Here is a 24,951-nt window from a genome sequence, read left to right as displayed (position 1 = left end):
ATCTCCCTTATGAGGAAAGACTGAGGGAGCTGGGTCTCTATAGTTTGGAGAAGAGGAGACTGAGGGGTGACCTTGTAAGTGTCTATAAAGATATAAAGGGGGAGTGTCACGAGGATGGAGCCAGGCTCTACTCAGTTGCAAACAATGATAGGACAAGGGGTAATGGGTACAAACTGGAACACAAGAGGTTCCACTTAAACTTGAGAAGAAACTTCTTCTCAGTGAGGGTGACAGAGCACTGGAACAGGCTGCCCAGGGAGGTTGTGGAGTCTCCTTCCCTGGAGACATTCAAAACCTGCCTGGACGCATTCCTGCGTAACATTATCTAGGTGTTCCTGCTCCGGCAGGGGGATTGGACTAGATGATCTTTCAAGGTCCCTTCCAATCTCTAGCATACTGTGATACTGTGATAATGTGTGAAAAGTCTTCATTACCACTGTATTTAGAATCTGTGCTGTCATTAAGTAGCCACTTCAGCAGATAGTTGGGTATACTCAAATCTTTTGCAAATTTAAGCTGGGGTTTTCAGGTTCAGAAAATGCTAACAGCACTATCAGTAACTCACAATACTCGAGTTATTATTCATATGGTGAGTTTATTGTGAATTAAGAATACAGTGTTTTAATGATACACATGAAGGCTGTCACATATGCACTTTGTTTTTTGTTGTGAACTTGAGAGAAGCACTAATATAAACAGAGAAGCAAATTATTATATACATCTCCTGTCCCAGAAAAATCTTTGAAGCAATTCCACCACTGTGGCAGATCATTCTGTGTATTTAAGTATTCAGTAAATATATACATAAAAATTTATTTATTCACATTTCAATAATTATTCTTTGTCAGAATGTTGTTTGGGTTTTTTTTTTGGTATCTTAAAAATGTGAGTTAGTTACATGGTTTTTGGTCTTGAATTTATTCTGGTTTTCTTTTAAAATTCTTTTAAGGCTAAATATGACCCACCACAATAATGAAAAAATGAGAAGAGAGGAAGAGGTAAAGAGTTAGTCTCTCTACAGTAGTATTTTGTTTTCATTTTGCATTTTAAAATGTTCATGGGATATATATATATATTACCTTAGCTGAAATAAAGAAAAATATTTTAATAAGAAAGAAAAAGTAGGTCAGAAAGGTCCAAAATCTAAACATGTAAGTGTACTTCTCATAGTACTAGGTTATATTCCATTTTGGAAGTAATCTATAATCTAAACATAATCATGAATAAGTTTTAGGTTTTGTTTAATTTTCAGTTACTAAAAAATTAAGAAAACATTCTTGTCTGTACATGTAGATTATTTTATTTTCATTGAGAATTGAGAAAAGATAATTTTCATTTGGTTTTATCTCCAGGAATATTAGATTGACTATCTTTTTCTTCTTCCAACAAGATTAGTTCAGTTCTTGCTGAAGATGTCACGATAGTTCCAGAAACTGGAACATTAGATGAGAGCACATCAGCTTCAACTGTTTCATCCTCTGTTGTATCTTTAGGTGATAAGCTTTCTTGTGCATCAAAAAATACATCAGGTTTATCTGATGGGCTATCTTCATCTGAGATTCTTCCCTCTCCATGACCCATCTCTTCTTTGTCAACAGTTTTAGCCTTTTTGGAAGGAGATGTGAAACCAAGCTTGGGAAATCTAAACCATCCAGTTTTTTCAGTTTGCTTAGAAGAATCATGACCTGATGTGTCAGCAGGTTTCACTTCTTCTGGAACTAACTTTTTTACTTCTGTTTTTGAATCTGTGCTAGTTTCATCACCAGAAGATGAAAAGCCAATACTTGGAAGCCAAAATTTGAATCTTCCAGGAGATCTTTTACTATCAGTCTTTTCTTTTCCATTGGTTATGTCTTTTTCTTCACCTTTTAGTGCTTCAGCTACATTCTCATCTTTAGAGAGAGGATCTGCAGTTATTCCCTGCAGTGATTGACCAGGAAGACTCTCTTCAAGTTTACTGGAAGGCTTTACTTCAACAGCAGATGTTTTTAACTTTGGCAAACTTACTTCTCCAATAGATTCTTCAATCTCACTGTGTAGATTGTCAGATAGTTTAAGCTCAGCACTGTCAGTCCTCCGTGCTGCTCCTCCAAAACTTTCATCAGCATATTTAGATGTGTTCACTGACACACCCTCTGTTGGAGATGGCTGCTGGACTAGCACTTCTAAGTTGCTATGTGATTCAGGCAACTTCACCTTGAGCAATGAGAATCCCAAAGCAGGAGTTTTGACTTCTGATGAGAGAATCTCTGATTCTTTCACTATTTCAGTAGTATAAATCTCACATCTTTCAATAGCAACATGTTCAGGTTCTACTTTCTCACTCGCTTCTTGGCCCTCTACATATGACCAGTGAATGTCTTGCCCTGTGTTTGGAAGGGAGGACCCTATGGTAGTAGTCATCTGTGCTGTTTTAATGTCAGGTTCAGTTAGTGTTAGAATTTTGCTTTTTGCTTTTAGAACACTACCCTCTAGAGCCACTGGTGTTTCTTTGGGGATATCAGAGCTTTCTTGCAGTTGCACTACTTCAATGTCAGTACTAGATCCCTTTGGATCTGTTACCACTTTTGACACTGAAACATCAGCTTCAATTGGAAGAGCTTTGAAAGTAAACCTTGGTATTTTTAGCTTGGGAATTTTTGCATTTACTTCTGGGTCATCTTGTGATTTGTCTGCTGTTATTCTGGCAGATGCTTCCATATGCTCTAGAGATGGACGTTTCAGGCCAATAGATTTTTCTAATTTTTGAAACTGCATCTCTGCTGCGCCTATTTCAGCTTTAGATACTGAATCAGCTTCTGACTTTGGCAAATTGATATCATCTTCAAAACCCTCGACTTCTGAATGCAACACTCCAAACTTTGGAATCTTAAACTTGTATGTTTTAATTTTACTTGTTTCTGCTCTATTTTCTACTTGCACTTGCCCTCCTGCAGACATGTCCTTTTCAACACTTTCCACTTGAAATTTCATTTCAGGATCTACTTTAGCAAATTTAACGTCCATCTTCACTACTGGAACTTCTACCATTAGATCTTCCAGCTTAGCTGTAACATAAGCACCATCTTCTGATCCCTTTGCTGTAGACCACTCACTCACAGGCCTTTTCAATTGGCTTCCTTCACTGTCTTTTCCTGTAATTTTCATCTCACCCTTTATCTTTCCTCGTTTAATTACTGCCTCTTGATTTTGAATAACTAGCTCTTCCTTTGGAAGACTAACATCTATTTTCTCCTGCATTGCATCCAGAGTGTTTTCAGCTGATGATGGTATACATCCTGTTCCTGAAGTCTCTAACTTAGAGGAACTTTCTGCCTTTGGGACTTCTATATCCTGTGATTTGATTTTATGCTCTTGAAGAGTCAGAGTACACGTAGAAAACCTATCTGTTAAACTGTTATCTTTATCAAATTCTGCTGGAGATACTGTGAGTTCTGAAGTATACTTTTTTTGTCCTTCAGCACTGTGCTTAACTATATCTGCATAAGTTTCAGTTTTTGGAATATTCACTGTGCTATCTACTCTTTCTGTGGACAACAAAATATCTCCTTCCATCTTTGCCAAGCTAACATCAGAACTCTTCACAGAATCTCCTAATTTTGGAATCCCTTCTTTTCCAATAGTCATTTCAGTGACTGCATGTGGTAATGCGAATGGATTTTCAGGAATACTCATTTCAGTTTGTACTTCAGCAGAGGGAATGACTGCCTGAGCTTCTTCCATACATCTTTCGATATAAGCATCACCTTTTTTTTCCTTTAAGGATGTCCTGCCAAATGCAGGTATTCTGAATTTCGGCATTTTAAACCATCCCTGATGTTCTTCAGTCTGACCTTCTTCAGCTTTTATATCATATTCTTCTTTTAATTTGATATATTTCTCCTCAAGGCTCTCAACAGCTCCCTCTGTCATTGGTTTAGACACTGACTGGAGGCTTACATCTACCTTTGGTGCTTTGATGCCAGCTGTCAGAATTTGAGGTGTTTTTATCTTACAAACACCTACTCCAGGATCTGACATATTAGATGTAAGTTCTGATACTGGAACTCCCACATCAATGTCAGCAGTTTCCTTTGTCATTTTTAGCTGGGGTACCTCAGCTTCTATTTTTGGAGAGTTGATTTCTGTCTCTGGGCCTTTCCCTTTTGTTAGGGAAATTCCAAATTTTGGCTTCTGAAATTTGGGCATTTTAATCTTCCCTTCAGCACCTTCCAAATTAATCTTTCTTCCATCCACAACTAATGACTTTTCTGTTATTATTTCAGGGCTCCTCGGTTCTATTGGAGTTTCTTCTTTAGGGAACTTAATACCTGTTTTCTGAATGGTATCTTCATTGGTAGAACTTGATTTTAAGACAAGTTGTTGAAAACTCCCCTCTGAAAGAGGCAGAGCAGCACCGATCTTTGCTGAGCTGACTCTCATTTCAGTTTGGGAGGCTCCAGTTTCTATTTTTGAAAAGTCCAGAGTGGAGATCTTAACATCAGATGGTTTTATGCCTATTTGTGTCCCTTCTTGTGTTCTTTCAAAATCGCTTCTTTCTATATCAGGTGTCTGTATTGAATCATCACCCTCTCTCTCTGTTTCAAGAATAGTAGTGTCAGCTTCAACTTTTGGTGAACGAGTATGAGGTTTGGGAACCTTGATCTTGGAGAGTGAAATTTTAGGCATGACAAATTGAGGCTTTTTACTTGGATTTTTCTGTTCAGTTTTTCCTGCAGATATTTCCAGATCAAGGTCTGGCCCACTACCTTGGTCATCAGTTGCAGTTTCTCTCACTTCTGTGTCTATTTTGCTTGACATTGCAGCAAGTTTATGATCTTCCAAATTCACTCCAGAATCCAGTTTAACACTTGTTTCTTTCTTTGGTGACCAACTAAAGGATGGAAGTTTGAATTTTGGCATTTTGAAATGTCCTCCTTCTCCATCTCCATCCTGCTTTCTTTCCCCTTTAGTTTTTAGTACTGCATCTGAATCCTCAATACCAGTGTCTGGTTTTGGAATAGAAATGTCAGCCTCTGATGCCCTATTGTCAGCTTTGGTCATTTTGACTTTAGGGCTGTAAGTTTCTGTTCCTGTACCACATTCCACCTCCCATTTTGGTGCTTCAACAGCAATGTCAGCTATTTCTACCATTGGTTTTAGTTGAGGAACCTTGACTTCTGATTTGGATTTTCTGACCTCCTTTTCTGACCCTTTCCCTTTAGAATCTGTAATTCCAAATTTTGGCATTTGGAATTTAGACATTTTTGTTCTCCCTTCAGCACCTTCCATTTTTATTTCTACATCACCCATAGCAATTTCACTTGATGTTCTTTCAACACTTGTGTCAAGACTCTTCACCTCAAGGGAGCCTTCAGTTGTCATCTTAATATCCGAGGGGGAGAGGCTGGCATTAGCAGCAGCAGATTTCAATGTCAGGTCATTTTCTTCACATGTAGGAAGTATGACCTCACCTGTAGGCATACCCATCTCTATTTTGGGAGCTCTGATTTCTGCTTTGGAAAATTCTGAAGTTGGGACTGTAATTTTTGTCATTTTTATGTCCAGTTCTGCCCCTTCTACACTACTTCCTTTCTCAGATTCCTGTACTGAAACACCTTTTTTCTCTTGTTTGGGACCGCAAGTGTCAGTTTCCAGTACAGGCAGAGATACCTGGACTTTCTGACCTTTCATTTTAGGGAATGAGATCTTTGGCATGGTAAACTGAGACTTCTTGATTCTGCCCTTTCCACCATCTTTTTCTATTGATGTGTCAAATTCTACATGAAGGTTTTGATTCTCAGGGGTAAGAAATATTAATTCAGATTCTGTGTCTTGAGACAGAGTAGACAAAGCTGGTTCTTGCAGATGTCCTTCCACTTCAGAAGGAGCAATAGCTTCTTTCTTTGGTGACCAACTAAACGACGGGCGTTTGAATTTTGACTTTTTAACTTTGTTTTCTTTCTCCCCAGTGTCCATCTCTCCTGAAAATACTTCCTGTTCTGCCTTGCATTCTAAATCTGGGCCATCGATTTCCACTTCTAGTTTTGGCATGCTAACTTCCATTGATGGGAGACAGACATCCAACCTGGGTGCATCTAGAACAATTTCAGGTGAAGGCTTGTGCATCTTTATGCCAAACTCAGCATCACAGATCTGAGTTAGTTTGTCAATATCAGCCATATGAGATGTTGTGCTTTCCCTGGAAATTTCAGATTCCACTTTGGAACCAATGTCACTTACTGATGGTTTTCCCACGGACAAAGAAAATCCAAATTTTGGTCTTTGGAATTTAGGAATTTTAACTGTAAACTCTGTGTCATCTACAGGTATTTCAGCAGATGGTAGTTTACATCCTGGCTTCAGAGTTCCTTGCTCCAAAGAAGCATTTTCACTTAAAAATTCAAAATCTGTTACTGAAATATTCTCATCAGCAAGAGATGACATTTTGGACTCAGATTCTACTAGATTCATTTGATATTTGGTAAGAGTAATATCACATTTTGGTAATGGGGAATCCTGCTCATATTTGGAAGAACCAATATCAACTTTGGAGAAACCCAAGACAGGAATTCGTAACATTGTATTTTTAGAGCAAATAACTCCCTTATTAACAGTAGGAACATCAGCTCCAACCCTACCTGAAATAACAGCAGGAGTATGCTCTGTTACAGAATAATAAAGAGAAACTTTGCCGGAAGCCACCTCCAGGCCGCTTTCGGCATCAGGACCCTGCACAGTGCCTTCGCCGTCCGGGGCTTCGGCCTGAGCCTTGGGAAGCGAGGCCTCGCCCTTTGGCAGGCTGACCTGCACGTGGGGAGCTTTGACTTTGGGCAGCTTGACGCTGGGCATCTTGACGTCGGGCATCTTAAATCGGCCTTTCTCACCGTCCCCTGCGGCGCCCGTCTCGACTGTCACCTCCACACCGGGCGCTTGGATCTCGGCCGCGGGCAGGCTCACGTCGACCTCGGCGCTTCCCGAGGGCACCGTCACGTGGGGCTCCTTGAGGCTGACGTCCACGTCAGCGGCCACGGTGCCCTTGGCCTCTCTGCTGCTGGACCAGCCGAAGGACGGCATGCCGAACTTGGGCATCTTGAACTTGCCGTCCTTGGTCTTCACGGCCTCCTTCTCTGGGGCTTTGGCTTCTCCTTCGAGGCTGAGGGCTGCCTCGGGCGCCTGCAGCTCAACGCTGGCCTTTGGAAGGGTGACGTCGACAGATGGGAGGCTGATGTCCGCCTTGGGAGCTTTGATGTCCGCTTTGGGCATTTTGAGGGAGGGCTTCTCCAGCTTCCAGCCGGCCCCTTCGCTTTTGCCGCTGGGGACGTCGGCTTTGAGGCCCAGCGCGGTGCCCTCCCCTGCGGCCGTCACTGTGGCGGACGGGAGGTCGACCTGTGCGGTGGGCAGGCTGAGCTGGCCTTCGAGCGCCTCCGCCTTGGGGGGCGACACTCCGAATTTGGGCTTGTCGAACTTGGGCATCTTTAACTTCCCTTTCAGGCCCGTGGTTTCCAGCTCGGCCGCGTCGAGGGAGCCTTCGGCAGAGGGGGCTTTCAGGTCTATGTCAGGCGCCTGGAGCTCAACGGAGCCTTCCACGGAGGGCAGCCTGATGTCGGCGGCCGTGACGCTGATGTCGCCAGCCTTGAGGCCAGCCTCCGGGAGGCTGACGTCGACTTTGTCCAGTGAGACGTCTGCGTCCAGTTTGGGAGCCTTGACGGTCGGCTTGGAGAAGACGACGCTGGGCACCTTGACTTTCGGCATGTGTATTTTCATGCCGCCGCTCTCAACTTTGCCGGCAGCCACCTCCAGGCCGCTTTCGGCATCAGGACCCTGCACGGCGCCTTCGCCCTCCGGGACATCGGCCTGAGCCTTGGGAAGCGAGGCCTCGCCCTTTGGCAGGCTGACCTGCACGTGGGGAGCTTTGACTTTGGGCAGCTTGACGCTGGGCATCTTGACGTCGGGCATCTTAAATCGGCCTTTCTCACCGTCCCCTGCGGCGCCCGTCTCGACTGTCACCTCCACACCGGGCGCTTGGATCTCGGCCGCGGGCAGGCTCACGTCGACCTCGGCGCTTCCCGAGGGCACCGTCACGTGGGGCTCCTTGAGGCTGACGTCCACGTCAGCGGCCACGGTGCCCTTGGCCTCTCTGCTGCTGGACCAGCCGAAGGACGGCATGCCGAACTTGGGCATCTTGAACTTGCCGTCCTTGGTCTTCACGGCCTCCTTCTCTGGGGCTTTGGCTTCTCCTTCGAGGCCTTGGGCTGCCTCGGGCGCCTGCAGCTCAACGCTGGCCTTTGGAAGGGTGACGTCGACAGATGGGAGGCTGATGTCCGCCTTGGGAGCTTTGATGTCCGCTTTGGGCATTTTGAGGGAGGGCTTCTCCAGCTTCCAGCCGGCCCCTTCGCTTTTGCCGCTGGGGACGTCGGCTTTGAGGCCCAGCGCGGTGCCCTCCCCTGCGGCCGTCACTGTGGCGGACGGGAGGTCGACCTGTGCGGTGGGCAGGCTGAGCTGGCCTTCGAGCGCCTCCGCCTTGGGGGGCGACACTCCGAATTTGGGCTTGTCGAACTTGGGCATCTTTAACTTCCCTTTCAGGCCCGTGGTTTCCAGCTCGGCCGCGTCGAGGGAGCCTTCGGCAGAGGGGGCTTTCAGGTCTATGTCAGGCGCCTGGAGCTCAACGGAGCCTTCCACGGAGGGCAGCCTGATGTCGGCGGCCGTGACGCTGATGTCGCCAGCCTTGAGGCCAGCCTCCGGGAGGCTGACGTCGACTTTGTCCAGTGAGACGTCTGCGTCCAGTTTGGGAGCCTTGACGGTCGGCTTGGAGAAGACGACGCTGGGCACCTTGACTTTCGGCATGTGTATTTTCATGCCGCCGCTCTCAACTTTGCCGGCAGCCACCTCCAGGCCGCTTTCGGCATCAGGACCCTGCACGGCGCCTTCGCCCTCCGGGACATCGGCCTGAGCCTTGGGAAGCGAGGCCTCGCCCTTTGGCAGGCTGACCTGCACGTGGGGAGCTTTGACTTTGGGCAGCTTGACGCTGGGCATCTTGACGTCGGGCATCTTAAATCGGCCTTTCTCACCGTCCCCTGCGGCGCCCGTCTCGACTGTCACCTCCACACCGGGCGCTTGGATCTCGGCCGCGGGCAGGCTCACGTCGACCTCGGCGCTTCCCGAGGGCACCGTCACGTGGGGCTCCTTGAGGCTGACGTCCACGTCAGCGGCCACGGTGCCCTTGGCCTCTCTGCTGCTGGACCAGCCGAAGGACGGCATGCCGAACTTGGGCATCTTGAACTTGCCGTCCTTGGTCTTCACGGCCTCCTTCTCTGGGGCTTTGGCTTCTCCTTCGAGGCCTTGGGCTGCCTCGGGCGCCTGCAGCTCAACGCTGGCCTTTGGAAGGGTGACGTCGACAGATGGGAGGCTGATGTCCGCCTTGGGAGCTTTGATGTCCGCTTTGGGCATTTTGAGGGAGGGCTTCTCCAGCTTCCAGCCGGCCCCTTCGCTTTTGCCGCTGGGGACGTCGGCTTTGAGGCCCAGCGCGGTGCCCTCCCCTGCGGCCGTCACTGTGGCGGACGGGAGGTCGACCTGTGCGGTGGGCAGGCTGAGCTGGCCTTCGAGCGCCTCCGCCTTGGGGGGCGACACTCCGAATTTGGGCTTGTCGAACTTGGGCATCTTTAACTTCCCTTTCAGGCCCGTGGTTTCCAGCTCGGCCGCGTCGAGGGAGCCTTCGGCAGAGGGGGCTTTCAGGTCTATGTCAGGCGCCTGGAGCTCAACGGAGCCTTCCACGGAGGGCAGCCTGATGTCGGCGGCCGTGACGCTGATGTCGCCAGCCTTGAGGCCAGCCTCCGGGAGGCTGACGTCGACTTTGTCCAGTGAGACGTCTGCGTCCAGTTTGGGAGCCTTGACGGTCGGCTTGGAGAAGACGACGCTGGGCACCTTGACTTTCGGCATGTGTATTTTCATGCCGCCGCTCTCAACTTTGCCGGCAGCCACCTCCAGGCCGCTTTCGGCATCAGGACCCTGCACGGCGCCTTCGCCCTCCGGGACATCGGCCTGAGCCTTGGGAAGCGAGGCCTCGCCCTTTGGCAGGCTGACCTGCACGTGGGGAGCTTTGACTTTGGGCAGCTTGACGCTGGGCATCTTGACGTCGGGCATCTTAAATCGGCCTTTCTCACCGTCCCCTGCGGCGCCCGTCTCGACTGTCACCTCCACACCGGGCGCTTGGATCTCGGCCGCGGGCAGGCTCACGTCGACCTCGGCGCTTCCCGAGGGCACCGTCACGTGGGGCTCCTTGAGGCTGACGTCCACGTCAGCGGCCACGGTGCCCTTGGCCTCTCTGCTGCTGGACCAGCCGAAGGACGGCATGCCGAACTTGGGCATCTTGAACTTGCCGTCCTTGGTCTTCACGGCCTCCTTCTCTGGGGCTTTGGCTTCTCCTTCGAGGCCTTGGGCTGCCTCGGGCGCCTGCAGCTCAACGCTGGCCTTTGGAAGGGTGACGTCGACAGATGGGAGGCTGATGTCCGCCTTGGGAGCTTTGATGTCCGCTTTGGGCATTTTGAGGGAGGGCTTCTCCAGCTTCCAGCCGGCCCCTTCGCTTTTGCCGCTGGGGACGTCGGCTTTGAGGCCCAGCGCGGTGCCCTCCCCTGCGGCCGTCACTGTGGCGGACGGGAGGTCGACCTGTGCGGTGGGCAGGCTGAGCTGGCCTTCGAGCGCCTCCGCCTTGGGGGGCGACACTCCGAATTTGGGCTTGTCGAACTTGGGCATCTTTAACTTCCCTTTCAGGCCCGTGGTTTCCAGCTCGGCCGCGTCGAGGGAGCCTTCGGCAGAGGGGGCTTTCAGGTCTATGTCAGGCGCCTGGAGCTCAACGGAGCCTTCCACGGAGGGCAGCCTGATGTCGGCGGCCGTGACGCTGATGTCGCCAGCCTTGAGGCCAGCCTCCGGGAGGCTGACGTCGACTTTGTCCAGTGAGACGTCTGCGTCCAGTTTGGGAGCCTTGACGGTCGGCTTGGAGAAGACGACGCTGGGCACCTTGACTTTCGGCATGTGTATTTTCATGCCGCCGCTCTCAACTTTGCCGGCAGCCACCTCCAGGCCGCTTTCGGCATCAGGACCCTGCACGGCGCCTTCGCCCTCCGGGACATCGGCCTGAGCCTTGGGAAGCGAGGCCTCGCCCTTTGGCAGGCTGACCTGCACGTGGGGAGCTTTGACTTTGGGCAGCTTGACGCTGGGCATCTTGACGTCGGGCATCTTAAATCGGCCTTTCTCACCGTCCCCTGCGGCGCCCGTCTCGACTGTCACCTCCACACCGGGCGCTTGGATCTCGGCCGCGGGCAGGCTCACGTCGACCTCGGCGCTTCCCGAGGGCACCGTCACGTGGGGCTCCTTGAGGCTGACGTCCACGTCAGCGGCCACGGTGCCCTTGGCCTCTCTGCTGCTGGACCAGCCGAAGGACGGCATGCCGAACTTGGGCATCTTGAACTTGCCGTCCTTGGTCTTCACGGCCTCCTTCTCTGGGGCTTTGGCTTCTCCTTCGAGGCTGAGGGCTGCCTCGGGCGCCTGCAGCTCAACGCTGGCCTTTGGAAGGGTGACGTCGACAGATGGGAGGCTGATGTCCGCCTTGGGAGCTTTGATGTCCGCTTTGGGCATTTTGAGGGAGGGCTTCTCCAGCTTCCAGCCGGCCCCTTCGCTTTTGCCGCTGGGGATGTCGGCTTTGAGGCCCAGCGCGGTGCCCTCCCCTGCGGCCGTCACTGTGGCGGACGGGAGGTCGACCTGTGCGGTGGGCAGGCTGAGCTGGCCTTCGAGCGCCTCCGCCTTGGGGGGTGACACTCCGAATTTGGGCTTGTCGAACTTGGGCATCTTTAACTTCCCTTTCAGGCCCGTGGTTTCCAGCTCGGCCGCGTCGAGGGAGCCTTCGGCAGAGGGGCTTTCAGGTCTATGTCAGGCGCCTGGAGCTCAACGGAGCCTTCCACGGAGGGCAGCCTGATGTCGGCGGCCGTGACGCTGATGTCGCCAGCCTTGAGGCCAGCCTCCGGGAGGCTGACGTCGACTTTGTCCAGTGAGACGTCTGCGTCCAGTTTGGGAGCCTTGACGGTCGGCTTGGAGAAGACGACGCTGGGCACCTTGACTTTCGGCATGTGTATTTTCATGCCGCCGCTCTCAACTTTGCCGGCAGCCACCTCCAGGCCGCTTTCGGCATCAGGACCCTGCACGGCGCCTTCGCCCTCCGGGACATCGGCCTGAGCCTTGGGAAGCGAGGCCTCGCCCTTTGGCAGGCTGACCTGCACGTGGGGAGCTTTGACTTTGGGCAGCTTGACGCTGGGCATCTTGACGTCGGGCATCTTAAATCGGCCTTTCTCACCGTCCCCTGCGGCGCCCGTCTCGACTGTCACCTCCACACCGGGCGCTTGGATCTCGGCCGCGGGCAGGCTCACGTCGACCTCGGCGCTTCCCGAGGGCACCGTCACGTGGGGCTCCTTGAGGCTGACGTCCACGTCAGCGGCCACGGTGCCCTTGGCCTCTCTGCTGCTGGACCAGCCGAAGGACGGCATGCCGAACTTGGGCATCTTGAACTTGCCGTCCTTGGTCTTCACGGCCTCCTTCTCTGGGGCTTTGGCTTCTCCTTCGAGGCTGAGGGCTGCCTCGGGCGCCTGCAGCTCAACGCTGGCCTTTGGAAGGGTGACGTCGACAGATGGGAGGCTGATGTCCGCCTTGGGAGCTTTGATGTCCGCTTTGGGCATTTTGAGGGAGGGCTTCTCCAGCTTCCAGCCGGCCCCTTCGCTTTTGCCGCTGGGGATGTCGGCTTTGAGGCCCAGCGCGGTGCCCTCCCCTGCGGCCGTCACTGTGGCGGACGGGAGGTCGACCTGTGCGGTGGGCAGGCTGAGCTGGCCTTCGAGCGCCTCCGCCTTGGGGGGTGACACTCCGAATTTGGGCTTGTCGAACTTGGGCATCTTTAACTTCCCTTTCAGGCCCGTGGTTTCCAGCTCGGCCGCGTCGAGGGAGCCTTCGGCAGAGGGGGCTTTCAGGTCTATGTCAGGCGCCTGGAGCTCAACGGAGCCTTCCACGGAGGGCAGCCTGATGTCGGCGGCCGTGACGCTGATGTCGCCAGCCTTGAGGCCAGCCTCCGGGAGGCTGACGTCGACTTTGTCCAGTGAGACGTCTGCGTCCAGTTTGGGAGCCTTGACGGTCGGCTTGGAGAAGACGACGCTGGGCACCTTGACTTTCGGCATGTGTATTTTCATGCCGCCGCTCTCAACTTTGCCGGCAGCCACCTCCAGGCCGCTTTCGGCATCAGGACCCTGCACGGCGCCTTCGCCCTCCGGGACATCGGCCTGAGCCTTGGGAAGCGAGGCCTCGCCCTTTGGCAGGCTGACCTGCACGTGGGGAGCTTTGACTTTGGGCAGCTTGACGCTGGGCATCTTGACGTCGGGCATCTTAAATCGGCCTTTCTCACCGTCCCCTGCGGCGCCCGTCTCGACTGTCACCTCCACACCGGGCGCTTGGATCTCGGCCGCGGGCAGGCTCACGTCGACCTCGGCGCTTCCCGAGGGCACCGTCACGTGGGGCTCCTTGAGGCTGACGTCCACGTCAGCGGCCACGGTGCCCTTGGCCTCTCTGCTGCTGGACCAGCCGAAGGACGGCATGCCGAACTTGGGCATCTTGAACTTGCCGTCCTTGGTCTTCACGGCCTCCTTCTCTGGGGCTTTGGCTTCTCCTTCGAGGCTGAGGGCTGCCTCGGGCGCCTGCAGCTCAACGCTGGCCTTTGGAAGGGTGACGTCGACAGATGGGAGGCTGATGTCCGCCTTGGGAGCTTTGATGTCCGCTTTGGGCATTTTGAGGGAGGGCTTCTCCAGCTTCCAGCCGGCCCCTTCGCTTTTGCCGCTGGGGATGTCGGCTTTGAGGCCCAGCGCGGTGCCCTCCCCTGCGGCCGTCACTGTGGCGGACGGGAGGTCGACCTGTGCGGTGGGCAGGCTGAGCTGGCCTTCGAGCGCCTCCGCCTTGGGGGGTGACACTCCGAATTTGGGCTTGTCGAACTTGGGCATCTTTAACTTCCCTTTCAGGCCCGTGGTTTCCAGCTCGGCCGCGTCGAGGGAGCCTTCGGCAGAGGGGGCTTTCAGGTCTATGTCAGGCGCCTGGAGCTCAACGGAGCCTTCCACGGAGGGCAGCCTGATGTCGGCGGCCGTGACGCTGATGTCGCCAGCCTTGAGGCCAGCCTCCGGGAGGCTGACGTCGACTTTGTCCAGTGAGACGTCTGCGTCCAGTTTGGGAGCCTTGACGGTCGGCTTGGAGAAGACGACGCTGGGCACCTTGACTTTCGGCATGTGTATTTTCATGCCGCCGCTCTCAACTTTGCCGGCAGCCACCTCCAGGCCGCTTTCGGCATCAGGACCCTGCACGGCGCCTTCGCCCTCCGGGACATCGGCCTGAGCCTTGGGAAGCGAGGCCTCGCCCTTTGGCAGGCTGACCTGCACGTGGGGAGCTTTGACTTTGGGCAGCTTGACGCTGGGCATCTTGACGTCGGGCATCTTAAATCGGCCTTTCTCACCGTCCCCTGCGGCGCCCGTCTCGACTGTCACCTCCACACCGGGCGCTTGGATCTCGGCCGCGGGCAGGCTCACGTCGACCTCGGCGCTTCCCGAGGGCACCGTCACGTGGGGCTCCTTGAGGCTGACGTCCACGTCAGCGGCCACGGTGCCCTTGGCCTCTCTGCTGCTGGACCAGCCGAAGGACGGCATGCCGAACTTGGGCATCTTGAACTTGCCGTCCTTGGTCTTCACGGCCTCCTTCTCTGGGGCTTTGGCTTCTCCTTCGAGGCTGAGGGCTGCCTCGGGCGCCTGCAGCTCAACGCTGGCCTTTGGAAGGGTGACGTCGACAGATGGGAGGCTGATGTCCGCCTTGGGAGCTTTGATGTCCGCTTTGGGCATTTTGAGGGAGGGCTTCTCCAGCTTCCAGCCGGCCCCTTCGCTTTTGCCGCTGGGGATGTCGGCTTTGAGGCCCAGCGCGGTGCCCTCCCCTGCGGCCGTCACTGTGGCGGACGGGAGGTCGACCTGTGCGGTGGGCAGGCTGAGCTGGCCTTCGAGCGCCTCCGCCTTGGGGGGTGACACTCCGAATTTGGGCTTGTCGAACTTGGGCATCTTTAACTTCCCTTTCAGGCCCGTGGTTTCCAGCTCGGCCGCGTCGAGGGAGCCTTCGGCAGAGGGGGCTTTCAGGTCTATGTCAGGCGCCTGGAGCTCAACGGAGCCTTCCACGGAGGGCAGCCTGATGTCGGCGGCCGTGACGCTGATGTCGCCAGCCTTGAGGCCAGCCTCCGGGAGGCTGACGTCGACTTTGTCCAGTGAGACGTCTGCGTCCAGTTTGGGAGCCTTGACGGTCGGCTTGGAGAAGACGACGCTGGGCACCTTGACTTTCGGCATGTGTATTTTCATGCCGCCGCTCTCAACTTTGCCGGCAGCCACCTCCAGGCCGCTTTCGGCATCAGGACCCTGCACGGCGCCTTCGCCCTCCGGGACATCGGCCTGAGCCTTGGGAAGCGAGGCCTCGCCCTTTGGCAGGCTGACCTGCACGTGGGGAGCTTTGACTTTGGGCAGCTTGACGCTGGGCATCTTGACGTCGGGCATCTTAAATCGGCCTTTCTCACCGTCCCCTGCGGCGCCCGTCTCGACTGTCACCTCCACACCGGGCGCTTGGATCTCGGCCGCGGGCAGGCTCACGTCGACCTCGGCGCTTCCCGAGGGCACCGTCACGTGGGGCTCCTTGAGGCTGACGTCCACGTCAGCGGCCACGGTGCCCTTGGCCTCTCTGCTGCTGGACCAGCCGAAGGACGGCATGCCGAACTTGGGCATCTTGAACTTGCCGTCCTTGGTCTTCACGGCCTCCTTCTCTGGGGCTTTGGCTTCTCCTTCGAGGCTGAGGGCTGCCTCGGGCGCCTGCAGCTCAACGCTGGCCTTTGGAAGGGTGACGTCGACAGATGGGAGGCTGATGTCCGCCTTGGGAGCTTTGATGTCCGCTTTGGGCATTTTGAGGGAGGGCTTCTCCAGCTTCCAGCCGGCCCCTTCGCTTTTGCCGCTGGGGATGTCGGCTTTGAGGCCCAGCGCGGTGCCCTCCCCTGCGGCCGTCACTGTGGCGGACGGGAGGTCGACCTGTGCGGTGGGCAGGCTGAGCTGGCCTTCGAGCGCCTCCGCCTTGGGGGGTGACACTCCGAATTTGGGCTTGTCGAACTTGGGCATCTTTAACTTCCCTTTCAGGCCCGTGGTTTCCAGCTCGGCCGCGTCGAGGGAGCCTTCGGCAGAGGGGGCTTTCAGGTCTATGTCAGGCGCCTGGAGCTCAACGGAGCCTTCCACGGAGGGCAGCCTGATGTCGGCGGCCGTGACGCTGATGTCGCCAGCCTTGAGGCCAGCCTCCGGGAGGCTGACGTCGACTTTGTCCAGTGAGACGTCTGCGTCCAGTTTGGGAGCCTTGACGGTCGGCTTGGAGAAGACGACGCTGGGCACCTTGACTTTCGGCATGTGTATTTTCATGCCGCCGCTCTCAACTTTGCCGGCAGCCACCTCCAGGCCGCTTTCGGCATCAGGACCCTGCACGGCGCCTTCGCCCTCCGGGACATCGGCCTGAGCCTTGGGAAGCGAGGCCTCGCCCTTTGGCAGGCTGACCTGCACGTGGGGAGCTTTGACTTTGGGCAGCTTGACGCTGGGCATCTTGACGTCGGGCATCTTAAATCGGCCTTTCTCACCGTCCCCTGCGGCGCCCGTCTCGACTGTCACCTCCACACCGGGCGCTTGGATCTCGGCCGCGGGCAGGCTCACGTCGACCTCGGCGCTTCCCGAGGGCACCGTCACGTGGGGCTCCTTGAGGCTGACGTCCACGTCAGCGGCCACGGTGCCCTTGGCCTCTCTGCTGCTGGACCAGCCGAAGGACGGCATGCCGAACTTGGGCATCTTGAACTTGCCGTCCTTGGTCTTCACGGCCTCCTTCTCTGGGGCTTTGGCTTCTCCTTCGAGGCTGAGGGCTGCCTCGGGCGCCTGCAGCTCAACGCTGGCCTTTGGAAGGGTGACGTCGACAGATGGGAGGCTGATGTCCGCCTTGGGAGCTTTGATGTCCGCTTTGGGCATTTTGAGGGAGGGCTTCTCCAGCTTCCAGCCGGCCCCTTCGCTTTTGCCGCTGGGGATGTCGGCTTTGAGGCCCAGCGCGGTGCCCTCCCCTGCGGCCGTCACTGTGGCGGACGGGAGGTCGACCTGTGCGGTGGGCAGGCTGAGCTGGCCTTCGAGCGCCTCCGCCTTGGGGGGTGACACTCCGAATTTGGGCTTGTCGAACTTGGGCATCTTTAACTTCCCTTTCAGGCCCGTGGTTTCCAGCTCGGCCGCGTCGAGGGAGCCTTCGGCAGAGGGGGCTTTCAGGTCTATGTCAGGCGCCTGGAGCTCAACGGAGCCTTCCACGGAGGGCAGCCTGATGTCGGCGGCCGTGACGCTGATGTCGCCAGCCTTGAGGCCAGCCTCCGGGAGGCTGACGTCGACTTTGTCCAGTGAGACGTCTGCGTCCAGTTTGGGAGCCTTGACGGTCGGCTTGGAGAAGACGACGCTGGGCACCTTGACTTTCGGCATGTGTATTTTCATGCCGCCGCTCTCAACTTTGCCGGCAGCCACCTCCAGGCCGCTTTCGGCATCAGGACCCTGCACGGCGCCTTCGCCCTCCGGGACATCGGCCTGAGCCTTGGGAAGCGAGGCCTCGCCCTTTGGCAGGCTGACCTGCACGTGGGGAGCTTTGACTTTGGGCAGCTTGACGCTGGGCATCTTGACGTCGGGCATCTTAAATCGGCCTTTCTCACCGTCCCCTGCGGCGCCCGTCTCGACTGTCACCTCCACACCGGGCGCTTGGATCTCGGCCGCGGGCAGGCTCACGTCGACCTCGGCGCTTCCCGAGGGCACCGTCACGTGGGGCTCCTTGAGGCTGACGTCCACGTCAGCGGCCACGGTGCCCTTGGCCTCTCTGCTGCTGGACCAGCCGAAGGACGGCATGCCGAACTTGGGCATCTTGAACTTGCCGTCCTTGGTCTTCACGGCCTCCTTCTCTGGGGCTTTGGCTTCTCCTTCGAGGCTGAGGGCTGCCTCGGGCGCCTGCAGCTCAACGCTGGCCTTTGGAAGGGTGACGTCGACAGATGGGAGGCTGATGTCCGCCTTGGGAGCTTTGATGTCCGCTTTGGGCATTTTGAGGGAGGGCTTCTCCAGCTTCCAGCCGGCCCCTTCGCTTTTGCCGCTGGGGATGTCGGCTTTGAGGCCCAGCGCGGTGCCCTCCCCTGCGGCCGTCACTGTGGCGGACGGGAGGTCGACCTGTGCGGTGGGCAGGCTGAGCTGGCCTTCGAGCGCCTCCGCCTTGGGGGGTGACACTCCGAATTTGGGCTTGTCGAACTTGGGCATCTTTAACTTCCCTTTCAGGCCCGTGGTTTCCAGCTCGGCCGCGTCGAGGGAGCCTTCGGCAGAGGGGGCTTTCAGGTCTATGTCAGGCGCCTGGAGCTCAACGGAGCCTTCCACGGAGGGCAGCCTGATGTCGGCGGCCGTGACGCTGATGTCGCCAGCCTTGAGGCCAGCCTCCGGGAGGCTGACGTCGACTTTGTCCAGTGAGACGTCTGCGTCCAGTTTGGGAGCCTTGACGGTCGGCTTGGAGAAGACGACGCTGGGCACCTTGACTTTCGGCATGTGTATTTTCATGCCGCCGCTCTCAACTTTGCCGGCAGCCACCTCCAGGCCGCTTTCGGCATCAGGACCCTGCACGGCGCCTTCGCCCTCCGGGACATCGGCCTGAGCCTTGGGAAGCGAGGCCTCGCCCTTTGGCAGGCTGACCTGCACGTGGGGAGCTTTGACTTTGGGCAGCTTGACGCTGGGCATCTTGACGTCGGGCATCTTAAATCGGCCTTTCTCACCGTCCCCTGCGGCGCCCGTCTCGACTGTCACCTCCACACCGGGCGCTTGGATCTCGGCCGCGGGCAGGCTCACGTCGACCTCGGCGCTTCCCGAGGGCACCGTCACGTGGGGCTCCTTGAGGCTGACGTCCACGTCAGCGGCCACGGTGCCCTTGGCCTCTCTGCTGCTGGACCAGCCGAAGGACGGCATGCCGAACTTGGGCATCTTGAACTTGCCGTCCTTGGTCTTCACGGCCTCCTTCTCTGGGGCTTTGGCTTCTCCTTCGAGGCTGAGGGCTGCCTCGGGCGCCTGCAGCTCAACGCTGGCCTTTGGAAGGGTGACGTCGACAGATGGGAGGCTGATGTCCGCCTTGGGAGCTTTGATGTCCGCTTTGGGCATTTTGAGGGAGGGCTTCTCCAGCTTCCAGCCGGCCCCTTCGCTTTTGCCGCTGGGGATGTCGGCTTTGAGGCCCAGCGCGGTGCCCTCCCCTGCGGCCGTCACTGTGGCGGACGGGAGGTCGACCTGTGCGGTGGGCAGGCTGAGCTGGCCTTCGAGCGCCTCCGCCTTGGGGGGTGACACTCCGAATTTGGGCTTGTCGAACTTGGGCATCTTTAACTTCCCTTTCAGGCCCGTGGTTTCCAGCTCGGCCGCGTCGAGGGAGCCTTCGGCAGAGGGGGCTTTCAGGTCTATGTCAGGCGCCTGGAGCTCAACGGAGCCTTCCACGGAGGGCAGCCTGATGTCGGCGGCCGTGACGCTGATGTCGCCAGCCTTGAGGCCAGCCTCCGGGAGGCTGACGTCGACTTTGTCCAGTGAGACGTCTGCGTCCAGTTTGGGAGCCTTGACGGTCGGCTTGGAGAAGACGACGCTGGGCACCTTGACTTTCGGCATGTGTATTTTCATGCCGCCGCTCTCAACTTTGCCGGCAGCCACCTCCAGGCCGCTTTCGGCATCAGGACCCTGCACGGCGCCTTCGCCCTCCGGGACATCGGCCTGAGCCTTGGGAAGCGAGGCCTCGCCCTTTGGCAGGCTGACCTGCACGTGGGGAGCTTTGACTTTGGGCAGCTTGACGCTGGGCATCTTGACGTCGGGCATCTTAAATCGGCCTTTCTCACCGTCCCCTGCGGCGCCCGTCTCGACTGTCACCTCCACACCGGGCGCTTGGATCTCGGCCGCGGGCAGGCTCACGTCGACCTCGGCGCTTCCCGAGGGCACCGTCACGTGGGGCTCCTTGAGGCTGACGTCCACGTCAGCGGCCACGGTGCCCTTGGCCTCTCTGCTGCTGGACCAGCCGAAGGACGGCATGCCGAACTTGGGCATCTTGAACTTGCCGTCCTTGGTCTTCACGGCCTCCTTCTCTGGGGCTTTGGCTTCTCCTTCGAGGCTGAGGGCTGCCTCGGGCGCCTGCAGCTCAACGCTGGCCTTTGGAAGGGTGACGTCGACAGATGGGAGGCTGATGTCCGCCTTGGGAGCTTTGATGTCCGCTTTGGGCATTTTGAGGGAGGGCTTCTCCAGCTTCCAGCCGGCCCCTTCGCTTTTGCCGCTGGGGATGTCGGCTTTGAGGCCCAGCGCGGTGCCCTCCCCTGCGGCCGTCACTGTGGCGGACGGGAGGTCGACCTGTGCGGTGGGCAGGCTGAGCTGGCCTTCGAGCGCCTCCGCCTTGGGGGGTGACACTCCGAATTTGGGCTTGTCGAACTTGGGCATCTTTAACTTCCCTTTCAGGCCCGTGGTTTCCAGCTCGGCCGCGTCGAGGGAGCCTTCGGCAGAGGGGGCTTTCAGGTCTATGTCAGGCGCCTGGAGCTCAACGGAGCCTTCCACGGAGGGCAGCCTGATGTCGGCGGCCGTGACGCTGATGTCGCCAGCCTTGAGGCCAGCCTCCGGGAGGCTGACGTCGACTTTGTCCAGTGAGACGTCTGCGTCCAGTTTGGGAGCCTTGACGGTCGGCTTGGAGAAGACGACGCTGGGCACCTTGACTTTCGGCATGTGTATTTTCATGCCGCCGCTCTCAACTTTGCCGGCAGCCACCTCCAGGCCGCTTTCGGCATCAGGACCCTGCACGGCGCCTTCGCCCTCCGGGACATCGGCCTGAGCCTTGGGAAGCGAGGCCTCGCCCTTTGGCAGGCTGACCTGCACGTGGGGAGCTTTGACTTTGGGCAGCTTGACGCTGGGCATCTTGACGTCGGGCATCTTAAATCGGCCTTTCTCACCGTCCCCTGCGGCGCCCGTCTCGACTGTCACCTCCACACCGGGCGCTTGGATCTCGGCCGCGGGCAGGCTCACGTCGACCTCGGCGCTTCCCGAGGGCACCGTCACGTGGGGCTCCTTGAGGCTGACGTCCACGTCAGCGGCCACGGTGCCCTTGGCCTCTCTGCTGCTGGACCAGCCGAAGGACGGCATGCCGAACTTGGGCATCTTGAACTTGCCGTCCTTGGTCTTCACGGCCTCCTTCTCTGGGGCTTTGGCTTCTCCTTCGAGGCTGAGGGCTGCCTCGGGCGCCTGCAGCTCAACGCTGGCCTTTGGAAGGGTGACGTCGACAGATGGGAGGCTGATGTCCGCCTTGGGAGCTTTGATGTCCGCTTTGGGCATTTTGAGGGAGGGCTTCTCCAGCTTCCAGCCGGCCCCTTCGCTTTTGCCGCTGGGGACGTCGGCTTTGAGGCCCAGAGCGGTGCCCTCCCCTGCGGCCGTCACTGTGGCGGACGGGAGGTCGACCTGTGCGGTGGGCAGGCTGAGCTGGCCTTCGAGCGCCTCCGCCTTGGGGGGCGACACTCCGAATTTGGGCTTGTCGAACTTGGGCATCTTTATCTTCCCTTTCAGGCCCGTGGTTTCCAGCTCGGCCGCGTCGAGGGAGCCTTCGGCAGAGGGGGCTTTCAGGTCTATGTCAGGCGCCTGGAGCTCAACGGAGCCTTCCACGGAGGGCAACTTGATGTCGGCGGCCGTGATGCTGATGTCGCCAGCCTTGAGGCCAGCCTCCGGGAGGCTGACGTCGACTTTGTCTAGTGAGACGTCTGCGTCCAGTCTGGGAGCCTTGACGGTCGGCTTGGAGAAGACGACGCTGGGCACCTTGACTTTCAGCATGTGTATTTTCATGCCGCCGCTCTCAACTTTGCCGGCAGCCACCTCCAGGCCGCTTTCGGCATCAGGACCCTGCACGGCACCTTCGCCCTCCGGGACATCGGCCTGAGCCTTGGGAAGCGAGGCCTCGCCCTTTGGCAGGCTGACCTGCACGTGGGGAGCTTTGACTTTGGGCAGCTTGACGCTGGGCATCTTGACGTCGGGCATCTTAAATCGGCCTTTCTCACCGTCCCCTGCGGCGCCCGTCTCGACTGTCACCTCCACACCGCGCGCTTGGATCTCGGCCGCGGGCAGGCTCACGTCGACCTCGGCGCTTCCCGAGGGCACCGTCACGTGGGGCTCCTTGAGGCTGACGTCCACGTCAGCGGCCACGGTGCCCTTGGCCTCTCTGCTGCTGGACCAGCCGAAGGACGGCATGCCGAACTTGGGCATCTTGAACTTGCCGTCCTTGGTCTTCACGGCCTCCTTCTCTGGGGCTTTGGCTTCTCCTTCGAGGCTGAGGGCTGCCTCGGGCGCCTGCAGCTCAACGCTGGCCTTTGGAAGGGTGACGTCGACAGATGGGAGGCTGATGTCCGCCTTGGGAGCTTTGACGCTTGCTGACTTAGTCTTATTTGTTTCTACTGATTTCTGTGTTGTTATACTTAATTCAGCTTTTTTTATTTGAAGATCAGATTTTTTAGTCATTATATCTTCTTCTTTCTCCTCAATGTGATTCTTTATATAAGAGGTTTTTACAGCTTGATTTTCTAGAGTTGCCACCTGTAGTTCTGGCCTTTGTCTTATATCCTTATCATCTTTTGTTTTTCCTTTTAAGTTCGTTATTTCATTTTCAGCACTTGGAACCGTCATTTCTTCTTCTGATGCACTCACCTCTTGTTTTGGTCCTGCATTTACAGTTACTAATTTTCCTTCATTGTCTCTTACATGACATTCTGTTTGCTCTTTCTCATCTTTTGCAGTTGCCCATGTAAATGTAGGCATTTTAAATTTTGGCAGTCTGAATTTACTTTCTTTTCCATCCATATCTTTTTCTCCTGTTTTCATGCTGAAGTCCATTTTCGATGTTTTATCACTTGTTGGCATTCCATCTTCAATCCGTGCCTTCAGCACAGTATCTGCTGGTTCTGTTGTGCTTTCTTCTCTTGGTATTTTCCTGTCAGTTTTCGGTGTTTTTTTAATTTTTAATGACGGCATTTGTATTTTCCAAGTAGAAAGTTCTGATTCTGCATCAGGCATGTTAGTTTTCATTCCCAAATTTCTGCTGTCCTCTGAACTCATATCAGCTGTTCTTTCTGGTACTGTATGTGGAAAATCACTTCCCAGTTTGGTCTTTTTAGTCTCTGCTTCTTTTAATTTGGTCATTGAAATCTCAAATTTTGGTTGCTTAATTGTCAATATTTGTGTGTCTTCTGCTTGTTTTTCATTTGTTTCCAGTGTGTCAGTTGTGTGTAATTCTGCTCTAGCAGCTGTTTCTAGACCTTTTACCTGTATAGATTCTTGTGCTCTGTGTCCCATCATGTCTATGTTAATTCCAATTTCTTCTTCTGTTTTATCTGCTATTACTTTCTGTTTCTTTTTTCGGGATTTTGAGGAGGCTGTTAGTACTTGTTTAGTTGGGCTTTCTTTCAGATCAGGTGTTTCTAAACTGGGCTTTGATATCTGTGTTGTTATAGCTGATACTTCAGGTACAGTAAATTTTGATGTTGAGTCCTTGTCTTTTTTAATGCTTATTTCTACTTCAGGGCACTTTTTTGCATAAGATGGAATGCCATTTTGCGTATCATTTAAGTCTTTTGTTAAAGTTTCATGTACCTCTGCTGTTTTAGTTTTGTAAGCAGGCAATGTGGTATATTCAACAGTTACAATTTCAGGATTTTCCAGGCTGATATCTTCTTTATGTATTTTCTCTCTTTCATTTAACAGCGTAGTTTTTATTTCTTTTTTTGGCCTGTCTTGAGGTTCTGGTTTGGATCTCTGCATTTTGAATCCAATGCTTGGGAACTTCAGTTTCTTTTGGCTTCCTTTTTTTTCTCTGATGTGGACTTCTTGTTGAAATTGAGACTCTGTGTCTGTGCTTGTAGGGGAAATATCCTGTATACCAGACTCATATGCATCTGACGTACTATGAGATCTCCTGTGCCCCAGTATCTTTTTACTTTTGATTGACTGGAATTTTGGCCATGACAATCTATCTTTTTTAGGTCTCTTGCTTCTTCCTACCCTTTGGCTTACAATTAATGTTTCCCTGTCTTCTTCTGAAATGTCTTTTCCTGAAACATGCAGTGTTTCTTCAGGAATGCTGTCACTGAGTTCTTTTTGCTGAAAGAATAATTAGTAATCAGAAGATTAAAACTAAACTAAATATAGATTCGACATGAAATAAAATACATATTATACAATACATAGATGTACTTTTTATTCACAGTATCTGGTTGTTATATAAAAAAAGTGAAATATATATAAAATACATGAGAATGTTGTATATAATTCAGGCAGAAATTACATTTTAAAAATGGATTATATGCCTGTAATATATGGATTTCTGAAGGTTACGTTCTTCGCAAAACATTGCAGTAAATAGAGGTTTCTAGATGTATCTTTATGTATGTCTGTACAAATATATATATATAACATTTATATGTATATGAAGAGAAAAATAATTTTGAGTGTGATGGAACCTATGAGCAGATCATGCCTAAACAGATACCAGTGGCTAAACACACTTTTAAGAAAAAAAAATAATTTATGAGCTTCTGAGAAAAATATTTACTGTTATTTTACATTTTGGACAATACTGAATATAAATATTAGAGAACTTATCTCAGCCTGTTCTATCAATGGACATTTAACAACAACAAAAAATGGTTCCTCACTAGAGAATGTTTTTTCCACCCTAGCACAAGATTGTGACTTTATCGAAAACCTCTAGCTTTCCTCGGATATTAAAAAAGCTGCAAATATTATGTGGGAATTTTTTCTTCTCATGAACATTCATGCTAGTGAGTTTAAGCACATATCTAAGTAT

The 24,951-nt window shown here is 54.6% G+C and overlaps 1 protein-coding gene across 1 annotated transcript in view; it reads right to left on the bottom strand.

Annotated features, from left to right (window-relative positions):
* Positions 1-1,332: 1,332 nt before the first annotated feature.
* The window catches only part of LOC130602854 (protein AHNAK2-like), a 78,056-nt gene continuing 54,437 nt past the window's right edge, over positions 1,333-24,951 (bottom strand). Inside the window, 2 exon segments of the mRNA XM_057416096.1 lie at positions 1,333-11,891; positions 11,894-24,245. Coding sequence (XP_057272079.1) covers positions 1,333-11,891; positions 11,894-24,245 — 22,911 coding nt within the window.

Source organism: Pezoporus wallicus, unplaced genomic scaffold (assembly GCF_028554395.1).
Source record: "Pezoporus wallicus isolate ANWC-B61680 ecotype Strahan unplaced genomic scaffold, APGP_CSIRO_Pwel_v1 scaffold_2146, whole genome shotgun sequence".
Classification (NCBI taxonomy): domain Eukaryota; kingdom Metazoa; phylum Chordata; class Aves; order Psittaciformes; family Psittacidae; genus Pezoporus; species Pezoporus wallicus.
The sequence above is the reverse complement of the archived record's forward strand: the minus strand, read 5'-3'. Positions and strand labels throughout refer to the sequence as shown.